At 43.5% G+C, this 25,672-nt stretch overlaps 1 protein-coding gene across 4 annotated transcripts in view; it reads right to left on the reverse strand.

The window, feature by feature from the left end:
- LOC126985115 (orexin/Hypocretin receptor type 1-like) overlaps positions 1-25,672 on the reverse strand; it is a 200,619-nt gene that overhangs the window by 104,449 nt on the left and 70,498 nt on the right. For 3 of the 4 annotated variants that reach the window (XM_050839580.1, XM_050839579.1, XM_050839583.1), the window contains one exon: positions 23,774-24,790. In XM_050839580.1, the coding sequence (XP_050695537.1) occupies positions 23,774-24,157 (384 nt within the window). In that variant the 5' untranslated portion in view covers positions 24,158-24,790. The remainder of the gene's footprint in view (positions 1-23,773; positions 24,791-25,672) is intronic. The other variant, XM_050839581.1, reaches the window with a different exon arrangement.

Here is a 25,672-nt window from a genome sequence, read left to right on the forward strand (position 1 = left end):
TAATATCAATTCACATAAACAATTTTTCGATGTGAGCGAAGGTTCGAAGGTTCACGTCATTATAACATCAAAGAATGCCTGATCACCTCTTCGGTACGAGTTCACCAATTACTTATGTATGCTCCCACTGAACTCTTCTGCCAAACGGCCAAAAGGTGATGATGTCGCGAGCCTCCTGGTAATGACATGCATCTCCATCACCACCGATCCCTCGATGAAGGTATTGCCTGCCACACCAACACAATACACACCAACAGTCATAACACACCACTATATTATTCACTACATACCATTACACACCACACACCAACGCTCCTAACACACAACGACGGCTATGGACGATGAATTAGTAAAAAATCAAAAAGATTAGAAAAACAGAGAGCCCAGCTCAGGTGTCCGAGTGACAACGGCCCCGACTGTACATTTGGAAATTATTTATAAACCAATAACAGTTTCGGGCGGAGACATGGGGAATGCAGACAGGGACAAAACGAACGTTATGTATATTCACTAGCATGAAATACAATAAGCATATTTTGAATGTACAGTATACAATTTCGGCGAGCGTAGTCACAAACAACACCAATGAGCTCCATTTGCAATTTTTATCTTGAATTTTTTGACATCCTCCTACCAGAAATAGTATCAGAATTCAAAAGGTATAGCTGTGGCAACCTAAATGTCTTTTAAAGCTACCAAAATGAGAAAAGCAAAAAATTCCAGGATGAACAAAATATTGATAACATTTATTTTCACCACTCGCATCACATTCAATGAAGGCGGTGACCAAGTAGTCAGCGTTTGGCCGTGGTGATTCGGAGACCCTCGGTCAAATCCTGCTACAAGCTAACATTTTTCAGACATCGCCAAGTGGCCCAAAAGTGTCTTAATGACGAGTTATCAACCCGAACTACTCTTAAAGTCGTCAAGAGGTGTAGTGGAGAGCGCCCAAGGTTAAAGATGGTTTTGCCTCGGGGGAGACGCTGGAGATTATCGAAAAGAGTAGCACTTCACCGAAGCTCTCCGAAGAGGTTTAAACAGAGTTCCAGGGGGAAGCACGAATGGCATAATGATTATAGTTGATCGCGCCTGGTCAAACTCTTTCGTCTCTGCCTATCAAAATCTACCTTTCCTTCCTGCTGGAAGTATGCCTTTGTACAGCCTGTGCCTAAGAAGGGTGACAGTTCCAATCCCTCAAACTACCGTCCTATAGCTTTACTTTCCTGTCTATCTAAAGCTTTTGAATCAATCCTTAACCGGAAGATTCAAAAGCACCTTTCCTCTTCTAGCCTTCTATCTGATCGCCAGTATGGGTTCCACAAGGGGCGTTCTACTGGCGATCTTCTTGCTCTCTTAACTGACTCTTGGTCATCCTCTCTTAGCCGTTTCGGTGAAACTTTCTCTGTTACGCTAGACATATCGAAAGCCTTCGATAGAGTCTGGCACAAGTCTTTGCTTTCTAAACTGCCCTCTTTCGGATTCTATCCCTCTCTCTGTTCCTTTATCTCCAGTTTCCTTTCCGGCCGTTCTGTCTCTGCGGTGGTAGACGGTCACTGTTCTTCCCCTAAACCTATCAACAGTGGTGTTCCACAGGGCTCTGTCCTATCACCCACTCTCTTCCTGTTATTCATCAATGATCTTCTTTCCATAACAAACTGTCCTGTCCACTCAAACGCTGACGACTCCACTCTGCATTATCCAACTTCTTTCAATAGAAGACCCTCTCAACAGGAAGTACACGACTCAAGACTGGAGGCTGCAGAACGCTTAACCTCAGACCTTGCTATCATTTCCGATTGGGGCAGAAGGAACCTCGTGTCCTTCAATGCCTCAAAAACTCAATTTCTCCACCTATCAACTCGACACAATCTTCCAAACACATATCCCCTATTTTTCGACAACACTCAGCTATCATCATCTTCAACACTAAACATACATCCTCGGTCTATCCTTTACTCAAAATCTCAACTGGAAACTTCACATCTCCTCTCTCGCTAAATCAGCTTCCTCGAGGCTGGGCGTTCTGTATCGTCTCCGCCAGTTCTTCTCCCTCGCGCAGTTGCTATCCATATACAGGGGCCTTGTCCGCCCTCCTATGGAGTATGCATGTCACGTGTGGGGGGGGCTCCCCTCACACAGCTCTTCTGGACAGAGTGGAGTCTAAGGCTCTTCCTCTCATTAGCTCTCCTCCTGCTACTGATAGTCTCCTACCTCTTAAATTCCGTCGCGATGTTGCCTCTCTTTCTATCTTCTATCGATATTTCCACCCTGACTGCTCTTCTGAACTTGCTAACTGCATGCCTCCCCCCCTCCCGCGGCCCCGATGCACACGACTTTCTACTCATGCTCATCCCTATACTGTCCAAACCCCTTATGCAAGAGTTAACCAGCATCTTCACTCTTTCATCCCTCACCCTGGTAAACTCTGGAACAATCTTCCTTCATCTGTATTTCCTCCTGCCTACGACTTGAATTCTTTCAAGAGAAGGGTATCAGGACACCTCTCCTCCCGAAATTGACCTCTCTTTCGGCCACCTCTTCTGATTCTTTTTTAGGAGCAGCGAGTAGCGTTTTTTTTTTATTATTGTTTCCTTTTTTTGTGCCCTTGAGCTGCTTCCTTTGTCGAGAAAAAAAAGAAGAAAAAAAAGGGGGCTTCAACTGACCATCAGGCTCCATCAAGAGAGCTTACTGGCGCAATGGACCGAGCGTCAAAAAGAAACAATTATCTACTGCGTTGTGTAAGGGTTTGTCAATCACTTACCGAGTGAATGCCAATTGAGTCATTTTTTGGCATCAATGACTAAATTCAATGGCAATACACGTCGGGCGTAATCAGCTGGTAGACATTTTGGGCTTGCGTCACACTTAGTTAATACCAGTATTTGTTGTTATTGCATTTTGTTTGTTGTAGCTACTGTTGCTGCTTTACCTAAAATTGGTCCCCCATGGGACCTAGCCAAGGGTGTTTGTTGTTTAAGTTGGTCGCCTCGTCGGGCATAAACATCCGGCTGGTGACGTCCCGGTGACAGCGAGTGTTTGGGCGTCTACAACTATCACTCAACCGGGGGTGATGGAAAGGCTGCGCCAAAACTTACAAGTTTTAAGGAAAAACGTGCAGGAAGGGAAGGGAAAAGAGAATGATGAACGTTGTGCGGGAAAAAAAAGTATGTTTAGCTCTACAGCCGATAAACGGCGAACGTTTTGTTGAGTTAAAAGCAGTGATGTGTGTAGGCGCGGAAGGGAAGCATCAGTATGGAAGTTGTTTGTTTTTCTGAAACCATTTTAGCCGAGTTCGTCCGTATATTACCTGTAAAAAGTTGGGAGCAGCAAAATAACAATTTCGTACATTCGTGTACACCACTACACATATATATTGAGGTGCTCCTGCACAGATTGGCGTTGCAAGATGCGCGTGTGTGTGGAGTTCCTATGCCTATGAGATGCATGCTCCATACGCAGGCGGGCACGGTCCGTATATATGGATAGAAGTTATTTCTTATATACCTATTACGTCACACACACACACACGCACACATACACACACATATAGACACACGATTTTTCTATGATTCTATAGGTCTATAGGGAAATAAGTAAACCATAATCATCATCTACTACGATAATAGTCCACTGCAGGGTAGAAACCTTTCCACTGTTCTCCACATTTATTTGGCTGATGTAAACGTAATCAATCCTGCTTCGGCAAGTGTTCTAATTTCAACTCTCCACCTTGTCCTCTGCCTGCGCCTGGCTGCACTATTTGGGTTGTCACACTGCTACGTTGGTCGTCCATCTATTATCAGTTCTACGCATGACATGATCTGTCCACATCATTACATATTCCTTATATTTATTGAAATGTCTTCAGTCTTTGTCTGCTCCTTAATATATAATGCTCGCTTCCGCAGTCTTAGTCCTTAGTCCTTAGTCTTCCTCAGTCATAATATTTTTTGTCTATTCTTCTTCCCTTTTTTAGGCTGCGTTTACACCAAACGAGTCGCGTCGAGTCGCATCGCGTCGCGCCATGACGCTTCATGACGCATCATCAATCGCCACCCCAGTTTTAACACTGATTTGTATGGGTTTTTGAAAGAATCCGTTTACACCGGATGCGTCGAGTCATGTCGCGTCGCGTCGCGTCACTTATAGGGCTGGACCTATTTTTGACGTCAGTCACAGCGTGTCTGCCGTGGTGTGTTCAAGCATGCTGGTGGAACTCCTAATCAACTTAGTTCAAAAGCCCCCTGCTATATATGATTCTAGTGACCCTAACCACCGGGATCGTGATGTCATCGCTGCTTTATGGAAAGAAGTGTACAGTTTTACGTATCATCCTGAAGCATGCACACCATTCACTCAACCATTCATACATATGTACATACAATGCACACAGTGTTAAGATTGGGGCCTATCACAAAGCTATGTTAGTAGGACAAGGGACAAGGGGGAGTGGGTATATTCATATACTTAATATGTATATTTTCAATATTTGTAAATAACAATGTACACCATTCATATAGCATCCGTTACGTTCAATCATACTCAAGCATACGCCAAGAAATTATACCCGTCACCAAAAACATGAAGTAAATCATAACTCGCTGATCCCTTCTGGGAGGAAAGCGGCTCACCCAGACACACGAACATCAACTTAAGTATGATAGAAAAAAAAACACCAAAAAAGAAAACAAAAGAAGAAAAACAACATTAAGAAAAGAACTAAAAAGAAAAGAAAAAGAAAAGGATTTGAAAAACGCCAATAGAAAATAAAAGAAAAAGAGAGTAAAAGACCAATGGAAAACAAAATAAATAAGATAAATTAATATAAAAAAAAGACGAAAACATGCATCCATTCTCCATGAAATCAAATCGGTCATTGAGTACTGACTTGACTCAGGTTGACGCAGTCGGTGTAAACGGAGATGCGTCAAAATGAATCGCATCAAATGACTTGACGTGAGCGACTCGACGCGACTCGCTTGGTGTAAACGCAGCCTTCGGTTTCTCGTTACATATTGTGTTGTGAAGCATCAAGTCTCTGAGCCGTATGTTAGGACTGGCAGAATCCACTGAATGTTGACTTCTCTCTTTAGGAAGAGTGGACGGTTTGTATTCATGAAATTATTATGTTTACCTAAAGCGCTGCATCACATTCCTATTCTCTTTCTAGATTACTTTTCATTCGGTGGATTTGCATCAAGTGTTTGCCTAGATATGTGAAGCCGGTGTCCTGCTAACTGTCTATAAGAATACAGAATACAGAATTCGGATTTTTTTGTGTAGTGGAATTTCATTTTTTCTTGTAGTCTAAAAAAATATTTTAACGTTAAAAATATAATTTTAAGATGTGTGGTAAATCTCGTTCTTAAGTAAAAACCTGTGCCGTAGAGTGACGTAATGCTGGGGTAAATAGTAACCTCAGTAGTTTGTTTTCTTTACTTAATTTTTACAATAATTGGTTTCCATCTTAAAAATAAATCAATGAAAATAGCATTTTATTGACCATTTGAGATCGTGTCAGGCCTTCCGGAAAGCAACAGAAAGCATTCTCGAAATACTTGAAAGTCTTCGCACCTGGCAACGCTAAGGGTAAGCTACTTATGGAATAATTTAGCCAAGAATCTGTAATTTGGCCGAGTAATAACACTTATCCTTAGGTACTATCGGGGCTTTGAGCTCTTCGTCTCATCAGCTCTCCTTCTCTTACTGATAGTTTTCTACCTCTTAAATTCTGCCGCCATGTTGCCTCTCTTTCTATCTTCTATCGGTATTTTCATGCTGACTGCTCTTCTGAACTTGCTAACTGCATGTCTCCCCCCCACCCGCGGCCTCGCCACACACGACTTTCTACTCAAGCTCATCCTTATACTGTCGAAACCTCTTACGCACGAGTTAACCAGCATCTTCACTCTTTCATCCCTTACGCTGGTAAACTGTGGAACAATCTTCTTCATCTGTATTTCCTACTGCCTACGACTTGAACTCTTTCAAGAGGAGGGTATCAGGACACCTCTCCTCCCGAAACTGACTTCTCTTTCGGCCGCTCCTCTCTAATCCTTTTAGGGGCAGTAAGTAGCGGGCTTTTTTTTTTTTCATTAGTGTTTTTTTAAGCCCTAGATCTGTCTCCTTTGCTGTAAAAAAGTATATCTGTATTCCCCCTGCCTAGGACTTGAACTCTTTCAAGAGGAGAGTATCAGAACATCTCTCCTCCTAAAATTGACCTCTCTTTTGGCCACTCCTCTAACTCTTTTTTATAGGAGCAGTGATTTGCGGGCTTTTTTTCCCCTTAGTTTTTTTGGGGGGCCCTAGAGCTGTTTCCTTTCTTGTAAAAAAAAAAAAAAAAAAACATCACTTAGCTGTACATGACCTTGGCCATTTTCACAGTTTAACCAGCCCTTTAACCTGTCGTGAGTAATAACCCATTCCGCGAGGACACTCTCCCGGTGTTTTGGGTCTACCTTCCATAGGTATCCCAAGGTAGTAATTTTACGACCAGTCCGAAATGGAGGATGAACATCTGAGTGATCTGGGTGCCGACTGACTAAGAAGAGATCGAACCCAGCTCCGTGGATTTGTAGCCATGAGTACTAACTACTACATCAAAGAGGAGCCCTATATTCCTATATGGGTCCCATGGTCTGTCATATCCTAAGACCACTATTTATCTAATCGGTCTCTCCAGTTTGCCACCTCGGGACGCATCAGCAAGGGTGGGATCCTGGTACCTTGCCACTGTGAGTGTCAATATGTGTTAAGCGCTTACTGAAACTTTTCAGAAGAAAGGAAACAAGTTCAGTCACTAATCGACTTGTGCCATCAAAGAGTCTTGAGGTGGGAAGGGAAAGGAAGGGAGGGAGTACTAGGAACTTCCTCCAGTTAGAAAGGATCAAACACATAATTTCCTCCCTGTGTCTTCCTCCCCGAGGGACATAGGGAAACGCCCCTGCCGTGTCGTCACTGTGAGGGTTATAGTAGGGTAGAATCAGCAGGTAGGTAGCCTGTCGCCGCGTCACCAGTCCTCGCATCGCTCCCCGCCTGCCGAGCCTCGAGGCGGCAGTGTACGACAGTGGCGGGGGTAGGAGGCGCAGAAAGGGATTCATTGGAAAAACAAGTTCGCAAGTTTGATGTCCCGAACAATTTCTTTTCTGTCAGAATAAAATTTCACCATAATGAATATCCGAAAAAAAAAGGCCACAACTGTGTCTCGCCTCAGAAAACATGACATGGAGTGCCTTTTTCCCAACAATGAAGAGAGAATAGCAGGATTTTTTTTAGTTTTGAAACGCGTACAAACCCATTTCGATGATGGAGCAGCAGAGCAGCACGAACCTCGCTGCTGCCAACAAAGTGTATGACCTTAGTCAGTATATCATTACGTTCCCCCTAATACGATAGAGTTATAATATATATTTGAATAATGCTTACAATGTAATTATCGACCTTTGAATATGCATGAGCTCAACTATACACACAGTGATTCGTTAACTGCTGCAATAGGGTGTAGATAAGGGAAGGGGGAGGGGAGACTCAACAATGACAAACAATTTCAGTGAAGGTCAAATGAGTTCCAAATATTGAATTACACCGATTGAAACCTTACTATTATTTCCGATTGGGGCAAGAAGAACCTGGTGTCCTTCAACGCCTCAAAAACACAGTTTCTCCACCTATCCACTCGACACAATCTTCCAAACAACTATCCCCTATTCTTTGACAACACCCAGCTATCACCTTCCTCAACACTAAACATCCTCGGTCTATCCTTAACTCAAAATCTCAACTGGAAACTTCATATCTCATCTCTTACTAAATCAGCTTCCTCGAGGCTGGGCGTTCTGTACCGTCTCCGCCAGTTCTTCTCCCCTGCACAGTTGCTGTCCATATACAGGGGCCTTGTCCGCCCTCGTATGGAGTATGCATCTCATGTGTGGGGGCTCCACTCACAGCTCTTCTGGACAGAGTGGAGGCAAAGGCTCTTCGTCTCATCAGCTCTCCTCCTCATACTGATAGTCTTCTACCTCTTAAATTCCGCCGCAATGTTGCCTCTCTTTCTATCTTCTATCGATATTTCCACGCTGACTGCTCTTCTGAGCTTGCTAACTGCATGCCTCCCCCTCCCGGCCCTGCTGCACTCGACTTTCTCATGCTCATCCCTATACTGTCCAAACCCCTTATGCAAGAGTTAACCAGCATCTTCACTCTTTCATCCCTCACGCTGGTAAACTCTGGAACAATCTTCCTTCATCTGTATTTCCTCCTGCCTACGACTTGAACTCTTTCAAGAGGAGGGTATCAGGACACCTCTCCTCCCGAAACTGACTTATCTTTCGGCCACCTCTTTGGATTCTTTTTAGGAGCAGCGAGTAGCGGGCTTTTTTTTTTTTTATTAATGTTTACTTTTTTGTGCCCTTGAGCAGTCTCCTTTGCTGTAAAAAAAAAAAAAAAAAAAAAAAGTATCTCTTTACGTACTGGTATCCGATACAATAATTGAAAAACTTCAAAATTCGAAATTTTACGTTTTTTTGTTCGACTGACATTTAGGCTGAATCTTAAGTTTGATCATTTGGCCTACACTCGGCTCTGTAACCAGTTCCTAATTTTTAATTAATTTTAAAAATTGAAGCTCATTTTTCACTGTCCATGGCCACTGCAGCTTGTGTAAAGATGCTGGACTCTAGTAAAATTAAGGATTCCATTTTGTTGTGTTCGGTTCGTTTACCTCTACTTTCAGTATAACAAAAAAAAAAAAAGTTCTCTCACAGCTTGCATATCATGAAGGTGGCATCAAGGTGGCAATAAAAGTACAGAGATCTTCCTGCAGGGACGGCACATAAAATGTTCCAGCCAAACAGGAGGCTACTGCAGGTCACCCAATGGACATTTTTCTGTACAACTATTTGTTGCTTGGCCAATGAAGGCTTAAGGGGATATGTTGCAACATAAGATGAATGACACCTGAGGCGGCAGCAGCCATGGGTCAGGCACATGAGACCAGGCGTGTATAGTTATGTACGGTGAGGTAAAGTTGGAGGCATACTCAATACTGCGCATGGCCTTGGTGCTTATCTCAGTCGCATTGGCATGAGCCTGTAGTGAGTAAGAACCCCGGGACACAGGGCCAGCGAAACATCAGGGTTACCACAGTTTACCTTCCCCAGGTTTCCCCAGGTACTCATTTATTGGCCATCCTGAGAGGAGAGATGAACAGCTAAATGAGGTGAACGCCGACTGCCTAGACCGGTATTCGAACCCGGACCCGCGGGTTCTTAGCTTGGCAATATTAGATTCAGCGGTGGCAGAAAAAAAATCAATGTCAAACAAAATGTACATTCCTTGCATAATGTTTAACGTAATTCAAATAATATTGCTAAAGCAATATTAGTTTCAACGGCGGCAGTACAGGAAAAAAAATATTACCAGCGTCAAACAAAATGTATATTTCTTGTATATGTTTTAGCTAACGCACATAATAGTGATTTATCTACGCGAGGCGATACACTGTTGACAACTATTGGCGAAATAGAGCACAGCAGAGGAGCAGCATATTGTGCGAGCTCTTTACGATATATATTTTCCTCCGTTGGACCGTCTCCTTACACTTGGGAAAAGACAGCCCTCTACAGCGGAAAAAGGGTGATGCGCGAGTCACCTCGGCCTAAGCCCTCTCAAGGGAGGGGCCGTTGACTACCACGGGGACGAGTCCTGAAACGTCCAATCATTTCCCACGGCGCCTCCTGTGTGTGTCGCTGCCTGCTCGATGCTAATAACGCCAGCGTCGCCACTCCGGAAGCGTGTTCCATTATTATTTGCGGGATGAAAGGCCGTGAACAACAAACAATACCACAGAGTAAACTGTTCTCAATATTAGCTTTTGTTGCACGACCTGATGCTATACCGAGGGAACGAATGCACGAACTCACACACACACACACACACACACACACACACACACACACACACACACACACACACACACACACACACACACACACACACACACACACACACACACACACACACACACACACACACACACACACACACACACACACACTATGGATCATACCTAGGATAAAACGCCTAATTGAACAGCGGAACCACGCCTTCCACATCAACCCCTCACTCTACAAGCCCCTGGGGAACCAAGTAATACGGGAAATAAAGAAAGACAAAGCCACATATTACCCCCAGAAGATCCACAGCCTCAAACACTCCAGCATCAGCAAGTGGTACTCGAAAATCAGGGACCTGTGTGGAATTACCAAAAACACCCTTTCCCCCATCCCAGGCGTCTCCCACCTCCTGGCGACAGAAGTAGCCGTGGCCATCAATACTCATTTTGCCACCATCTGTCAGTCTCTCCCCAGCCTCGACCTCACCTCATTCCTAACCTACCTGCCCACCCCTTCCCCCCTCCCCCTAGTTAAGATATATGAGGTCGCCAGATCACTGTGCCTGCTCCTGTCCAAGCGATCGAATACACCAGTCGACCTTCACATCTAAATTTACCAAGAGTTTGCTTCAGAGTTAGCCACTCCCCTCGCCTCAATACTCAACGCCTCCCTCCGTCAGAGCCAGTGTCCCGCTGACTGGAAAACAGATTATGTCACCCCAGTCCCAAATACCCCAAACCCTCAGTCACTATGTGGCCTCAGGCCCATCTCAATCACTCCCATTCCCAGCCTCCTGTGTGAAGATTTCATCTTCAAATGGACATATTCCCACCTTGCCCCCTTTATTGACACACAACACTACGGCAACATGAAGACTTCCTCCACCACACACTGCCTTATCAGCCTCCTTGACTTTGCCGACAAAAACCTTGATAAACGGAAAACATCAGTCGCCCTTGCATTCATAGACTTTAGAAAGGCTTTCGATCTCGACCACCACACCACTGTCACCAACAGCTAGGCAATAATTATTAACCTCGGGCTTCACCCCAGCATAGTGTCCTGGCTGGCCGACTTCCTCTCCCAACGCAGTCAGGTGGTGAGGTATCAGGGAGTGGCCTCTCCCCCTCAGCACCTCACCTGTGGAGTCCCTCAAGGAACCAGAGTTGGACCACTATTCTCTCTGATTCTGATCAACAACGCATAGACCCAAGGAAGTACCAAGCCTACATGTTCTGTATGCTCAGCTACCGTACAGTGCAGTAAGTCAGGATTAGAGAGACATAGCAAAAGTGTGTCACACATTAGACAAAGCACTGACGCCTCATCCCAGAAAAGCGTTGGTGATCTTTTTCAGTCAGACAATAGAAATTATTCTTTGCTAACAGAGTCCCGCATCAGTGCATTTGTTGCTGAACATAATCTTCCATTTTCAATTTCACAACCATTAGTAGATCTAATTAAAGCCACTAGCCCAACAAATGCAATGGAAGGTCAAAAATTGAAACAACTAACTATGTCTGCAATTAAGTGCACAAATGTTGTGAGGCAAGGGTTGGGACTCTATTTTTCAAGAGATTTAATCAATCGGCTAAGAGAAACAAAATTCAGCATTATACCGGATGAAACAACTGATGTTAGCACAGAGAAACAATTGGCAATTTGTGTTTCCTATTTTGATTTTGAGAAGTGTGAAGTAATGTACTCATTTTATGATATGGTGTCTGTAGACAAATGTGATGCACAGTCTCTGTATGATGCAATAAGACATTCCTTCCAAGTTAGGAAAATTCCTTTAGACAACATCATAGGGTTTTCCTCGGATACTTGTAATGTTATGTTCGGAGAACATCAAAGTGTGACATCTCTAATGAAAGCAGATCTGCCTCACATAGTCTTTGTTCGCTGCAACTGTCACATGATACACTTGTGTGTCTCACATGCATGCCTGAAACTCTCCACATCTTTAGAAGACCTCTGCAGGAATGTGTACACTCACTTCAGCAGATCAAGTCTGCGTATGCATGAGCTAGAAGAATTTCAGGACTTCGTTAATGTATCTCCACATAAGCTGTTAAGTGTTGGACAGACACGGTGGTTATCCCTAGAGGCATGTGTAAATAGGCTATTAGAACAATGGGATGCGTTGAAGCTGTATTTCACAGCAGTGATCACTGAAAAGAGAGATCCATCTTATGTGACTGAAAGTATTTATCAGAACATGCGTAATCCATTCATTAAAGCTCAGCTGCAATTTCTCCAAGTTCAGTTGCACAGGACAAATGAGTTCAATAAGTTATTTCAGAGTGAGAAGCCTATGCTTCAGGACTTGCATGCTCATGTGAAAAACTTATTGTCTGAGATTATGAGTGATTTCATCAATCTTAACCATGTGAGAAATAGTAATCCTTTTACTATTGATATCCATGATGTTAAATTGAGAGTGCCTATTAAACAAGTGTATGTTGGAATCCATGCAACTGAAACATTATCGCAACAACCCATATGCAGTGATACAGAGGGCATTAAAAAGCTCAAGCAGAGTTGTCAAGCATTCTTAATTGAGTTGGTAGAACAAGTCAGATCAAGATTCAGAACTGATTCATTTAAAATGTTAGAGTTCTTGAAACCTGACAATGCACTAGGTCGAAATCCTAGGAGTCTAGTAGAAGTATTTGCTGCTCTACCATATCTTGACAGTATGTGTGATAAAGGTGCAGCAGATATAGAGTGGAGGCGGTTAAGCTTAGACTGCCAGTTTAAGGAAGAGAAAGATGCTGCCGAGTTCTGGAAGAAACAGCTTTTGTTGAAAAATGAAGTTGGAGAGCCAAAATTTCCTAATCTTAAAAAAGTTGTTGCTTGTACTTTATCCCTACCACACTCTAACGCATGTGTAGAGAGGATCTTCAGCCATTTGAGGAGAATAAAAACTGATATTAGAAGTAGTCTGAAAAGCACTAGTCTGGTAAGTTTACTGCACATCAAAAATGGACTCAGAAACAAAGGTATTTCCAGTCATCAGTTGACTGCAGATAGACAACTTCTGTTAGATTTAAGAAAAGTGAAAAGTAATGCAACAGATGAAGAAGTAAAAAATATCCTTTCAAAGCAGTTTGAGTAGTTCTACAGTATTATATAACTCCGCTCGATTTCCTCTTTTATTATTCATAAGCAGTCACCGCAGGTGTTAGCGCTGGTTAGGTTAGGAAAGGAAGGCTGAGCTGTCTATTTATAAAATTCCTGACCATAACTAAACCTACCTCTCCTACCTTAACAAACCCCAACATCTGTGGGTGGAATGGGGGGGATTAAGAGGAACATTTAAATAAGTGAACAGAGCGGGGACAGAGCTACATAATGTCTAATAACTTGTGTATTAGCTTAAGCAATTTTTCTTTCTTTTTTACCATTTTCCCTGTGTTGTGTATCAAACAGATCTTGTAATAAAATGAGTCATTATTGTAATATGTGTATTATTTCTCTCCAGAACTTTATTTGCTAAGGCATGCTTACTGTATCTATTAAAAGGCACAATGAACACCTTTTTTTTTACAATATAAGTTAAGGCAATCTTCAGAGATATGTTCGAAAATTTTTAAGGTAATTTGGAGAAATCTAAGGTAAAATTCGGCAACGATCTAAGGTAATGCTTGCCACAGTTTGTGAGAGCCCTGCCCACACGCCCCACCGCTGGAATTATGTAGATGACACCACACTGGGAGTCACCATTAACAACGACAACCCTGACTACAGTCAACTCCAAGACCTGCTACACAGCTTACAATCATGGACCACAGATAACAACGTCACCATCAACGACACCAAAGCTACAGTCATGCACATCAACACCTCCTCAGCCCCCGTCGCCCCTCCTGTAGTCTCCATCAACGACACTCCATTTCAGGTAGTCCAATCAGCCAAGCTACTTGGGGTCACAATCGACAACAAGCTCACTTGGAAGGACCACACCACTCAACTCATCAGATCCGCAACTTATAAACTCTACCTCCTGCGGCGGCTCAAGACACTGGGGACTCTCGGGCGTGAGCTGGTGAGTGTGTACACCACATTCATACTCCCTAAGCTCACGTACGCGTCTACAGCTTGGCCCTTCTCTATCAACCTCACACAACGCCGCCAACTTGAGCAGGTACAAAACGAGCTTGCAAGATCATCCTGGGCCCCACCTAAACCACCTACCAAGACGCCCTCGATTCCCTCACCCTCACCACCCTCCAAGAGCGACATTCGACCCTTCTGCAGCGATGTGCGAGCGGTCTGCTCATCCACCCCAGACACCGCAACCGACTCCCGCCTGCAGTCTCCCGTCCCCGCCAGTCATTGGGGCACGCCAACAGACTGGCTCCAATACGGGCACGGACGGACCGCTACAAAAACCGCGCCGTGCCCGCAACGGTCAGGATGATCAACAACATGTAAACCACTCCTAAGAGTAGAATCTGTAGATATTATTATTATTATTATTATTATTATTATTATTATTATTATTATTATTATTATTATTATTATTATTATTATAACTATTTACACACACACACACACACACACACACACACACACACACACACACACACACACACACACACACACACACACAAACACACCTGTTTTCCGGCCGTAAAACGATGAATTAATTATGCATCTGTCGTTCAACAATACTGCTGAGGCGGAAAGTTTTCAAGCCTATATTAGGTCAGGTAATTGTTGTAGTTATTCTTTTTTTTCTTTTTTGCGGCGGCTGTTATAAGCATGTTAATAATGATTTTTATGATGATGATAATGATGATAATAATAATAATAATAATGATAATAATAATAGAAATAATAATAATAAGAAGAAGAAAAGACGACGATTCGATTTAAACGTTGTGCAGTTGACTCGGATTTTCACATGTGCACTGACGTGACCTTCTTGACGTCAATAAAACCGACACATGCAGACGAAAGATGCATATTTCCCAACAGCTTGGTGGACACTGCCACCGTCACCAGTGCTTTGAAGGAGTAGAAGTAGGAAAAATAAGTACATATTTTATAAACACAGACGAACAAATAGCCCAAAGAGCGCATTTAAAATAAAAAAAATCACATTTTGTATCCAGAGTTCCATCCATTAAGGAAAACCTTTTTGTCCTCATCATACGTGTCTGGCCTACAAGCTATTAAACCAGTATGAAACGGACGATAGTAATGTAGGCGTTAAGTACACTTCCATGATAGAAAAAACAACTTGTTAAAGAACAAAAAACACAGTTTCCTCCGGAGCTTGTCTGTATAAGATTCCATATAAGGATTGTGAATTAGTGCTGGGAAGGCGCCAAAATTTGTCTTCTGCCTTTTGTATCGCCAACAGTTATTCTTAAATATATATCTAAGCTAGGGAATTGTATGCTTCGTGGTATTATGCTTCAAATTGTACCTCTAAGAAGAAGATTAAAGTTGAGGTTTTATCAATTCCACTTTTGTAGCATTTCCTATTGTTACACAGTCGCTGTTTCTGGCGAGTATCTTCCATCTTCACCTATCAAGCACCAAAGTCTTCTCCATCCCTTTCTCTCTTAAGTCAGTTTCAGCAGAGTCCCCATCAGATTTGGTCGCTCTGCTTTTTCTTCATTCATTTCCAACACTTTCCTTCCAACAATAAAATTTTCTCGACTCTTCACATGTCTACAAACTCGAACGTGCGTCTTGTCTTTTCGCCGATATCTATCTATTTTCTTTTTTACAGTTTTCCTTAAGTATAAAATCTTAACTCAGTCCTCTCTCGTAAGCCCATCTCGGCATCCTCACCTCTGCCACATCCAGTTTTTTTCACTTGTCCTTTTCAGCAGCAAGGTTTCCATTAGCACGGATCTCAAAACAGACTTGCACATCTTTCTTCTTCTTATCACAAAGTACACATTACACATCTCGCTATTTTTTTTAATCCTGTTTGTCCTCTACAGTTCATTTCTAAGTCAGTGTCACGACTTGCCTTAGTTTGTACTCCTAGGTATTGATGAATAACGTGGCCCAGCCCGTCCCATGCATCTTTTTTTTTCAGAAGCCGCTTCCTCCTCTGGTCCCCAACACACCATGTATTCTGTCTTCACTCTGCTCACTTGCGTTCCTCTACTTTCCATGATCTGTTTCCATTTGTTGAACTTGTCCCATCTCTTTTGTCTCACTTCACAACACAATATTGCGGTATACAACATGCACCATGGGGCTTATATTTCCTATAACCCTATCCATTACATGATTGAAAATGGATGGACTCAATGCACAGCCTTCATGCAATCCTCCCTTTCTGACAGGCTCGCACTGCTCCTCATGCACTTTTGCTTGGGCTTCTTCATACATTCGTGGCATCAGCTGAAAATATGCCTCTCATCGCGGAATCATATTACATGCTTTTTCCAGATCAATGAACATCATAAACAAATGTCTCTGCCTTTATCTGTATCTCTTTACCAGTTGTTTCAAAGTTAAAAATGCTTCAATTGTACCCACGAGTTAAGCACCTGGCAAGAGTTAACCAGCATCTTCATTCGTTCACCCCTTCCGCTGGTAAACTCTGGAACAGTCTTCTAACGTCTGTATTTCCTCCTGTCAACGAATTGAACTTTTATCAAGAGAGGATTATCAAGACACCTCTCTACCTGAGATTGACCTCATTTCGGCCACTCATCCTTTACTCTTTATGCTGGAGCAGCGCTTGGTGACCTTTATATTATGCCTGAGCTGCTTCCATGAACATAAAAAAAAATTCCCGATATACAACCAAACTGCTCTCCGCGAGTTTTTATTTTTTACCTCTTTCGTCTATCGGTATCCGTCTCTCAGATCCTCAGGGTGTGTGAAATCGATATTATTCCCCGGTAGTTGGAGCAATCCTACAGATTACCCTTATACATAGATATCAGAACTCTCTCCATTCTCTAAATATAATTCCCAGCTCATACAGCTTCATCAGTACCCAAAAATATTTACTTTATTCTCCTAACAAGTGGTATCCCGAGCATTCATGTCGCCTTGCCACTTTTCTTTTAGTCATTTTGAGATGTGCTTGCGTCCTCTCCATTTCTCTCTTCATTCCATTGTTCGGCACACCAGCCTCTCTCCCCTCTTGGGTTATCCTTTCTTCATCTCCCATTATCTTTGGCCAGCACCTTTCCATTCTCACCTTTTTTGTACTGTTTTATATTTTTATATTATACTTATTTTTCCAAGCCCTAGGAAAGTTTTGCGTTTTCTTGCCGTCAGTTTCGAAACGCGTCATTCGTCTCCAGTTTCGAAACGCGTCATTCGCCTCCAGTTTCGAAACGCGTCATTCGCCTCCAGTTTCGAAACGCGTCATTCGTCTCCAGTTTCGAATACAAGTCTTCGTATGCCTCTGCCTTACTCCGTGCTACTGCCCTTTTTGCTTCTCTCTAGCTAGTTCCATTCTTTTATATTCTTGTGCCGATTCAGTGCATTCGCATCTCTTGTTTACAGTTCTCTTTTCTTTGACTTTCTGCCGGACATCGTTCCGTCACCAACTGTCTCTAGTTTCCCAGGCTTTCCCAGAAGTCTCCCCACATACTTATCTTCCGATTTTTTTAATGGCACCAGTATTGGTCTGCAACCTTTAACCTTCTCCAAATCCCCTCAATGAAAAATAGTCGGTACCTGCAGTGGAAGCATAAACCATATCTCCAGAACTTCTTTTATTATACATAATTTTTGCCTATCTCCTACAAACCAGCCACGGCCATCCCGCCACCACCTGCCCCACATAAAGAGTATGAATGGGCGGCTTGTTGTCACTATTCCCGTGATTGTGTCCCACGTGACGTGATGGATGGGACTGTGAGGGATCAATACCGTCCCCTGAGACAGACCCCGACAATAGGGGTGAGGGTGGACTGAGAAGGAAGGGGTAAGGCGAGGAGCCCCGGGAACACAATATATGAAGGGAATAAACAAGGAAGACGCAAGAGGCAGGAAACGGAATACTGGATAAGCAAACACTGCATGGCTGACAGGCAGCCCCGCACCCCCAGCCTGATCCCTGGCTCAGCCGGGTCAAGGTCATCCCAGTGTTCCCGTATTACTGCTCCAGCCGAGACAAGATTCATTTTGCCCCCTGGCCATGAGGACTAAAAAATAGCCTAGCATCCCCGTGACAGGGCCGGACTGTTGTCGGCTCCGTCTCGACAAACCGATTTAAATTTTCATCATTATTACCTCCTCCAACGAAGTTGGAAGGAGATCAAAGTTTCCAAAAAAAAAAAATAGAATTTTATCAAACTTCGAACAAATGCTTCCATATAATGCATAGGATCACAGTTGATGCCCAGACCAATTTTCAGGACGATCTTTGGCGGAGGTGTGCACCCTCCGAGTGCTAGGCGTCTAGTTACTGACTTGCTTTTCTGCCATTTGCATAACTGGTTAATCGAATTATAAAAAAAAAAAGTTTTCCTCTGTAACTATATGTTGGGGAGCTTAGTAATAAATACCTTTGCAGTTCTGAGAACGTAGAATTTCAACTTTTCAATGTCATTTATATATATTTTTATATTTTTACAAGTAACCATTTCTTACACACACACACACACACACACACACACACACACACACACCGCTCCTGTGGAGTGTGGACTAAGGCTCTGCCCAATCAGGCATCGAATTATATTCGAGCAATGCTCATGCCGAAAGATTTTACCGCTGGAAATAAGCGATTATTGCCTCCTTTGAAGCCATGGAATGGGGTGTGTATAGTGTGCAAACGTCCCAGCAGTGCTCATAGATCAGCTAACGAGCTCGTAAACTCTGCCCGGGAAGGCATTGGCTAATTATTGGGAGTTTAGCACGTGATAAGAACTCTGTCCTCTCACCTCCATAGATTTCCTGACATTTCCAGTCTTGCTTTTAATTAACTTTATTTTATTATTTACTGTCGTTCATTCTCTTATCTATTTGCAGTTTTTCTTATTTAACATTTTGATTGTACAAGCATCGATCTCTCCATTCCTCTTTGGGCATTAATCAATTTATTTGCATGAGACATCAGCCAATGTTTCTGTTTCTGTTTGTGTATCATAACGAAAAGGAGGAACTGATGAAACAATACAACACTCTGGCTGCCAGCACAGCAGCAGAGAGCCTATGTATGTTTCCTTGTTTTCCGGATGCACTCCGGTCTAAAGGTCCGTATATTTTTCGGTTAGAGTGCGGAATTGGTTTGTGTCACTTGTCCTAATTATACATGTAAGAGCTACTTGTTCTTTTTATTAATTTTCTTTCTTCTTCTTTATCGACATCCTTTGCATATATTCTTCACCTGCAAGTTTTCTATAGATAAAGGCCCTCCCTCTTGCTGAGCAAAGGAAAGCTGCCTTGCTCTGCTTCCCAGCATTTCGACATGAGAAAAGTGAGGAGGGTGTGACCAAGGTATCAAACGTCTTTGACGGGCCGTCAATAGACAAAGGCCCGTCCCCCCCCTGGGCCCCAGGGGAAATCTTTATGATGATGATGATCAAACGTCTGGCGAGGTCCGTCGTGTTTCATTGCTCGCTACGATAGCATGCAGAGTCGCTCTCGCTCTCGCTCTCGCCAATTTCCCAAACAACAAAGTCTGAGTTCCTCTCCCTATTCCCGTCATTTTTCAAATACTTATTTTGCGTGTTGGCTGTGAGTCTACGCTTGGGGGCAAGTGTTGAGCATTACATAATCTCGCTAATTGTGTGCTTGACTCTGAGATAGTCCACTTAGTTTTATCTACTTTTTGCCATTTGATGCAGTGTAATGTCAACTGATTATAAGCGACGTGTGTTCATACTGTCCTAATAATATAGAACTGTTTCTAGTGATTCCTTTTGGATGACTCTTTGCTCTATTTGCGCATGATCCCTAACATGGCTTAAGTCTTTTCTCATTCACCTTCTCTCCTACGTGTACACCTTTTTTGTCTAGTAGTTGCTCTGCCATTACTGCAATCCGATACTAGATTACCTAAAAAGACCACGGCCATCTGCAGTCGGTGAAAAGTAATGTAATCCTCACCAATTATATTCACATTGTTCTCCCCGTGCAGCATTTCACGGGAACACTGATGAAACCTCTCGCCGCCAACACTTAAATATGCCAATGCTTGCGGATCTGGCCCATCAGGACTCAACTTTCGATGCAATTTGAGGTCTTTGGACAAAAGTTTTAATTGACGGCGCGAGAGGCAGAACCAGGAAATCCATCACCTACTCGAACTCATCAACTTTTGTAAGCTGCCATATTACCAAACGAGAGAGAGAGAGAGAGAGAGAGAGAGAGAGAGAGAGAGAGAGAGAGAGAGAGAGAGAGAGAGAGAGAGAGAGAGAGAGAGAGAGAGAGAGAGAGAGAGAGAGAGAGAGAATCTAATTTTGTAAGATAGGAGTGTGGGAGAGAAAAGGCGAGGGCGAGTTCGAAAAAAGATTGAACATTTACAAGCGAAGTGGTTTGCAGCTTTCTTTTTTTTCTTCTTTTTTTTTGCTATGTAACCCTTCTGGAGTGGCGGTGTACCTTCTCACCCAGAATGATTGGAGATGTATTTTTTTCCTATCAATCTACTCCTGAGTTAATGCGTAACTAGCCTTGTACAGCATGTCGGTTATAATGAAAGTCTACTCTGGCACCGATAAGTAAATCTGTCTTAGATGCTTTATACAAGACGGTTTGGCATTATTACTTCTCGAAGACACCAGTATTTTGAGAATTTTGAGAAGACACCAGTATTTTAAGAGGACACCAGTATTTTGAGAATTTTGAGAAGACACCAGTATTTTGAGAATTTTGAGAAGACACCAGTATTTTGAGAATTTTGAGAGGACACCAGTATTTTGAGAATTTTGAGAAGACACCAGTATTTTGAGAATTTTGAGAAGACACCAGTATTTTAAGAAGACACCAGTATTTTGAGAATTTTGAGAAGACACCAGTATTTTGAGAATTTTGAGAAGACACCAGTATTTTGAGAATTTTGAGAAGACACCAGTATTTTGAGAATTTTGAGAAGACACCAGTATTTTGAGAATTTTGAGAAGACACCAGTATTTTGAGAATTTTGAGAAGACACCAGTATTTTAAGAAGACACCAGTATTTTGAGAATTTTGAGAAGACACCAGTATTTTGAGAATTTTGAGAAGACACCAGTATTTTGAGAATTTTGAGAAGACACCAGTATTTTGAGAATTTTGAGAAGACACCAGTATTTTGAGAATTTTGAGAAGACACCAGTATTTTGAGAATTTTGAGAAGACACCAGTATTTTGAGAATTTTGAGAAGACACCAGTATTTTTGTTTCGTGCCTCAAATTTTTCCCTCGCGTACCAATTGGGGTCCGCGTACCTCAGGTTGACAACCACTGCACTAGAGTAAGGAAGAATTGCGATGAGAGTATTGATCATAGCTGGGCGTTATCGCGATAAGTTATCGCGATACTTTATCGCTGATAACAAAATCGGGCTATCGGCCATCCGCTACTTATTTAAATATATATCGGTATCTTCGTTACTTTTGTAACCAAACCAGCGATAATCGCTACTTTTTTCCACCTCCCCCCCAAAAAAAACGTTGTCTCCTCCCTACTGCGCATGCGTGGCCCGGGCGCCCGGTGTTGTTTGGAAAAAACTTCGGGGTATGAAATATCCTCGGTGAAGAGATTTCATACTTAGATCATCAACATTAAAACACTAGGTTATTTTTTATGTTAGTCAAAAATCAATATATCTAAGAGAAAAATCATTTAACTTTGCCCAAAAAATGATTATTCACTGCCTCAAATTTGATATTCCATATTCGTTTGTGAGCATGCCATGGTATTGAAGGCACCCGGTGTTGTGTCATTTGGTGTCCCATCGTCAAAAGCTGGCGCTTTTGTTTACAAACACTGGTCTCTCGTGAACTGCGCATGTTCAGACCAGTAAGCGTAGCCCTCTATAGTCTCACAAAGCTTTTTAACACATTAAGAGTTGCTGGAAAGCTGAATCAGACAAACAGTACCACTATCCTCGCTGTTTCTAGAACGACACTCTGAACATATAAATACATACAACTCGTACAGAGTGTCGTTCTAGAAATAGCGGGGATGGTGGTAGTGGTACTGTATGTCTGATTCAGCCTTCCAGCAACTCTTAATTACAGTTAAAAAGCTTTGTGAGACTGTACAGGTCTACGCTTGCTGGTCTAAGCATGCGCAGTTCACGAGAGATCAGTGTTTGCAAACAAAAGCACCAGCTTTTGACGGTGGGGACGCCAAATAACACAACACCAGTTCAGGCGTTTCTATTATTACCGTCCATATGTACGTGTCAACGTGTGGTTTTCAGGTTTTGTAAGTTTTCTAAAATACAGATAATGGAAATTTTAATTCATCTATGATTTTTTATTTGAAATATCAATATAGTATCATTTTCGCCTATCGGACTTATCGCTTGCTAATATCGGAATTGTGAATTTATATCGGGTATCGGTTATCGGTTATCACCTATATTTGTGTCTCCAGTTAACGAATATCGGTTATCACCGATAAGGTTTTCCATTATCAGTTATCGGTTATCGGGAATAAGGTTTTCTGTTATCGTGCCCAGCTATGGTATTGATGAGGTGGTGGCCCAGTGGCCAGGGCGTGGACGTGGTGATCCCGAGGACCCAGATTCAAGTCTCTACGGAAGCAGCTGACAATTTTCAACCATCACCGAATGGCAGAAGATTACCCACATGCTGATCAGATCTTCAATGAACCTTTACTTTAGCGATGTCGGTCGTGACCGGGGGACTGCATGGGCGAAGCAAGAGTCACACATACGTCACGGAAGGAACTATAAATAAAATTCGCTCGCAGCCTTAACGGTCTGGGGCCGTCCACCAAGCTCCTCAAGACAGCCTACCGACGCTATGGGCAGCACATGAAAGAAATGGGAGGAGTGAGAAGATAGAAAGGAAAGGAATAAATGATTAATATATAAAAAACACAGAACCAGAAGTAAAATAAAGTCAGATATAACACCTTTACATAAGCCTGAGGCACTATGTAGCCTTCTGGAGGGGAGGAAGGGCTAAGGCGGTGGAGAGATAAGAGAAGGTAAAACAAAGACAAAAAGAAACGAAATATAGGAGGAGAGTAGGAAGATAAGTGGAAAGGAAAACGGAGGAGTGGATGTGAGGAGCCGGCGTCAATACACACGCCTCTCCGCTTCTTTCCCAGGACACACAATGCCCTCGAGGAGGAGAATAAACACTCCCACATTTCCTTCGTCACAGCCTCCACCATCTCCACCACTTCCACGGCCACCACCACTACTACTACTACTACTACTACTACTACTAACTTTATCACTACTACTACTACTACTACTACTACTACAACTGTTATTACTATTGGGGAGGTGGTGGCCGAGTGGTCAGCGCTTGGAAGTGATGATCCAGAGGACTCGGGTTCAAGCGGTTCAAATCCCCCATTATGGGCTTACAATTTTTAACCATCGGCGAGTGGCGGAAGATTATCCACAACTTGTTCAGACATTAGTCATCCCTAATTTCTGCGACTTCGGCCAGGAGGAGCACCAAGGGGGCATCATGGGCCGAGCAAGAGACATACATTCCTGCAGCCACTTACAAAAATAAAATTCGCCTGCACGATTAACTGGCTGGGGCTATCCACTAGGCCACTCAAGAGGGCCTATACAGACGCTATAGGCAGCACATAAAAACAAACCGCTACTACTACTACTACTACTACTACTACTACTACTGCTGCTGCTGCTGCTGCTACAAAAACAACCATAATAACTTCTGTTTCTTTTACAACTACTACCCCCACCACCGCTACACCCACAGCTACCACCACTATCAGCCCACCTGAATCATGGGGACGAAGTAGCAGAGGAAGCTGCCGAAGACCCAGTTCTGCACGAGGAGGATGGCCAGGGAGAGCGGCAGCAGTGGGAAGCTCATCACGAATTGACACACGGCGATGTTCATGAGGTAGGCGTTGGTGGGGTTCCTGTGCAGGCGGCGGCGGAGGATGTGGGCGATCATGGCCGCGTTGCCCGCCATGCCACACACCACGAGGGCGCTGTACAAGAAGATGTAGAGCGGGTACACGCGGGAGAGGGAGGGGCGGAGGTGCGGCCGAGTCAGGTCCATCGTCTCGTTAGGGAAGGCCTGAAGGTTGTGAATGATCTGCGTCAGGAGTTTGTCGGAGATGCTGCCGATGTTAGCATTTTCAACGCCGGCTGACATGGTGCAAAGCTTTAAAAAGGAGACCCACTACCTCACTGTCTTTCGTTTTCACTCTCAGGCGTCTGGGCTTACTTCCCTCTTGCCCCGCCGACCAAATATTTTATATAAATATGTGTAGCGTGGAGTGTCGAGATGATTTCCTCGTGCTGTCTTTGAAGATCTGAGTGGCCGAGGGAGGAAGTGTGAGAGAAGGGGGGCGGGGCGGGGCGGGGCGGGGCGTGCCAGCTGGAGTGAAGGTTTGCAAGAAGCCTCACCGGACACCATCAAGCGCCCCTCACCTTGCAGCCTCCTCCAGTCTCTCGTCGACCGTCCTCCTCCTCCCCCCTCCGCGCCCCACGCCCTGGCTCCATCATCTCCCCTCCCTGAAGTGAATGGCCTTGACCGGCTTGTACTTACTCTTCGTTATTTTTCTCTTGTTCCGTGTTCTGTTCTTGTTTGCGCCACTCCGTTTTTTTTAACTTTCCTTCGCTTTGCTTCTCGGGTTTTCCTCTGTTCCTGGCTTTCACTTCGTTATTCTCACTTCTTTATCGCACAGTGTTCCCTTTTCTCTCTGACCTTTACATCTGCCTCTCTCTCACGGCCGCCGCTGCACCCGCTTCGTCAGCCTCCACTACTCGCCCGTGTCTGGTCTGCCTGGAAAAGATAATGTATATGGATTAAGGCATACATGAATATCAAAATACATATATTTTTTTTTAGTATAATTTTACTCTATTTTGCTATTTCCTTCCCCAGCTGGCTGGATATAGCAATTAATTCTTCATATTTTTGTCATGTTCTCGTAAATTTCGTCCTTTCGACATCCTTTCTTTCTCCAGAACACAACTATCCCACCCTGTAAACTCTCCTTCCCTCTCTTTTTTTTTTCTCTCTGTGTGTGTGTGTGTGTGTGTGTGTGTGTGTGTGTGTGTGTGTGTGTGTGTGTGTGTGTGTGTGTGTGTGTGTGTGTGTGTGTGTGTGTGTGTGTGTGTGTGTGTGTGTGTGTGTGCACTCGTTCCCTCACCTGCCACTTATTTGATGAAGACACCGTAACACAGTTAACAAGAAAACTTAGTTCATTACTCTTTTCCCATGTGCATACTTTGTCACCTCTACTCGAATCTGTGTAATAATCAATCAAGGGGGGCACGCGCCGGGGGGCGCGTCGCCTCACCCCCCCTTTACGACGCCAAGTGCGGGGGTTCCCTCCCGCGGAGTGTACATGCAGGCCCCCTTCCTATCCTGAGTACTTCCTGGCAGAATCTATCGACTTGATCAAGTCACGTACTCCGTGGGCGTTCCCATCGCCTCCTCCACTCAGGATTGTGTAATAAGGAGAGAAGAAATTTTAACGAGGTTCATTAAGGACTGAGGTACGTTGTTGCAGTTTACGAGGCATTTGGTGGCCATGACTTCCACGTGCAACAGCTCCATACAGACTCGTTTAGAGCGACTCCATAACGACTTCTGCCAAGCCACTTCGACGATTACTTTGTAGCGAGACGCACCATCTTAATGTACTTTTGAAAGGTTTGT

Source organism: Eriocheir sinensis, chromosome 58, assembly GCF_024679095.1.
Source record: "Eriocheir sinensis breed Jianghai 21 chromosome 58, ASM2467909v1, whole genome shotgun sequence".
Classification (NCBI taxonomy): Eukaryota; Metazoa; Arthropoda; class Malacostraca; order Decapoda; family Varunidae; genus Eriocheir; species Eriocheir sinensis.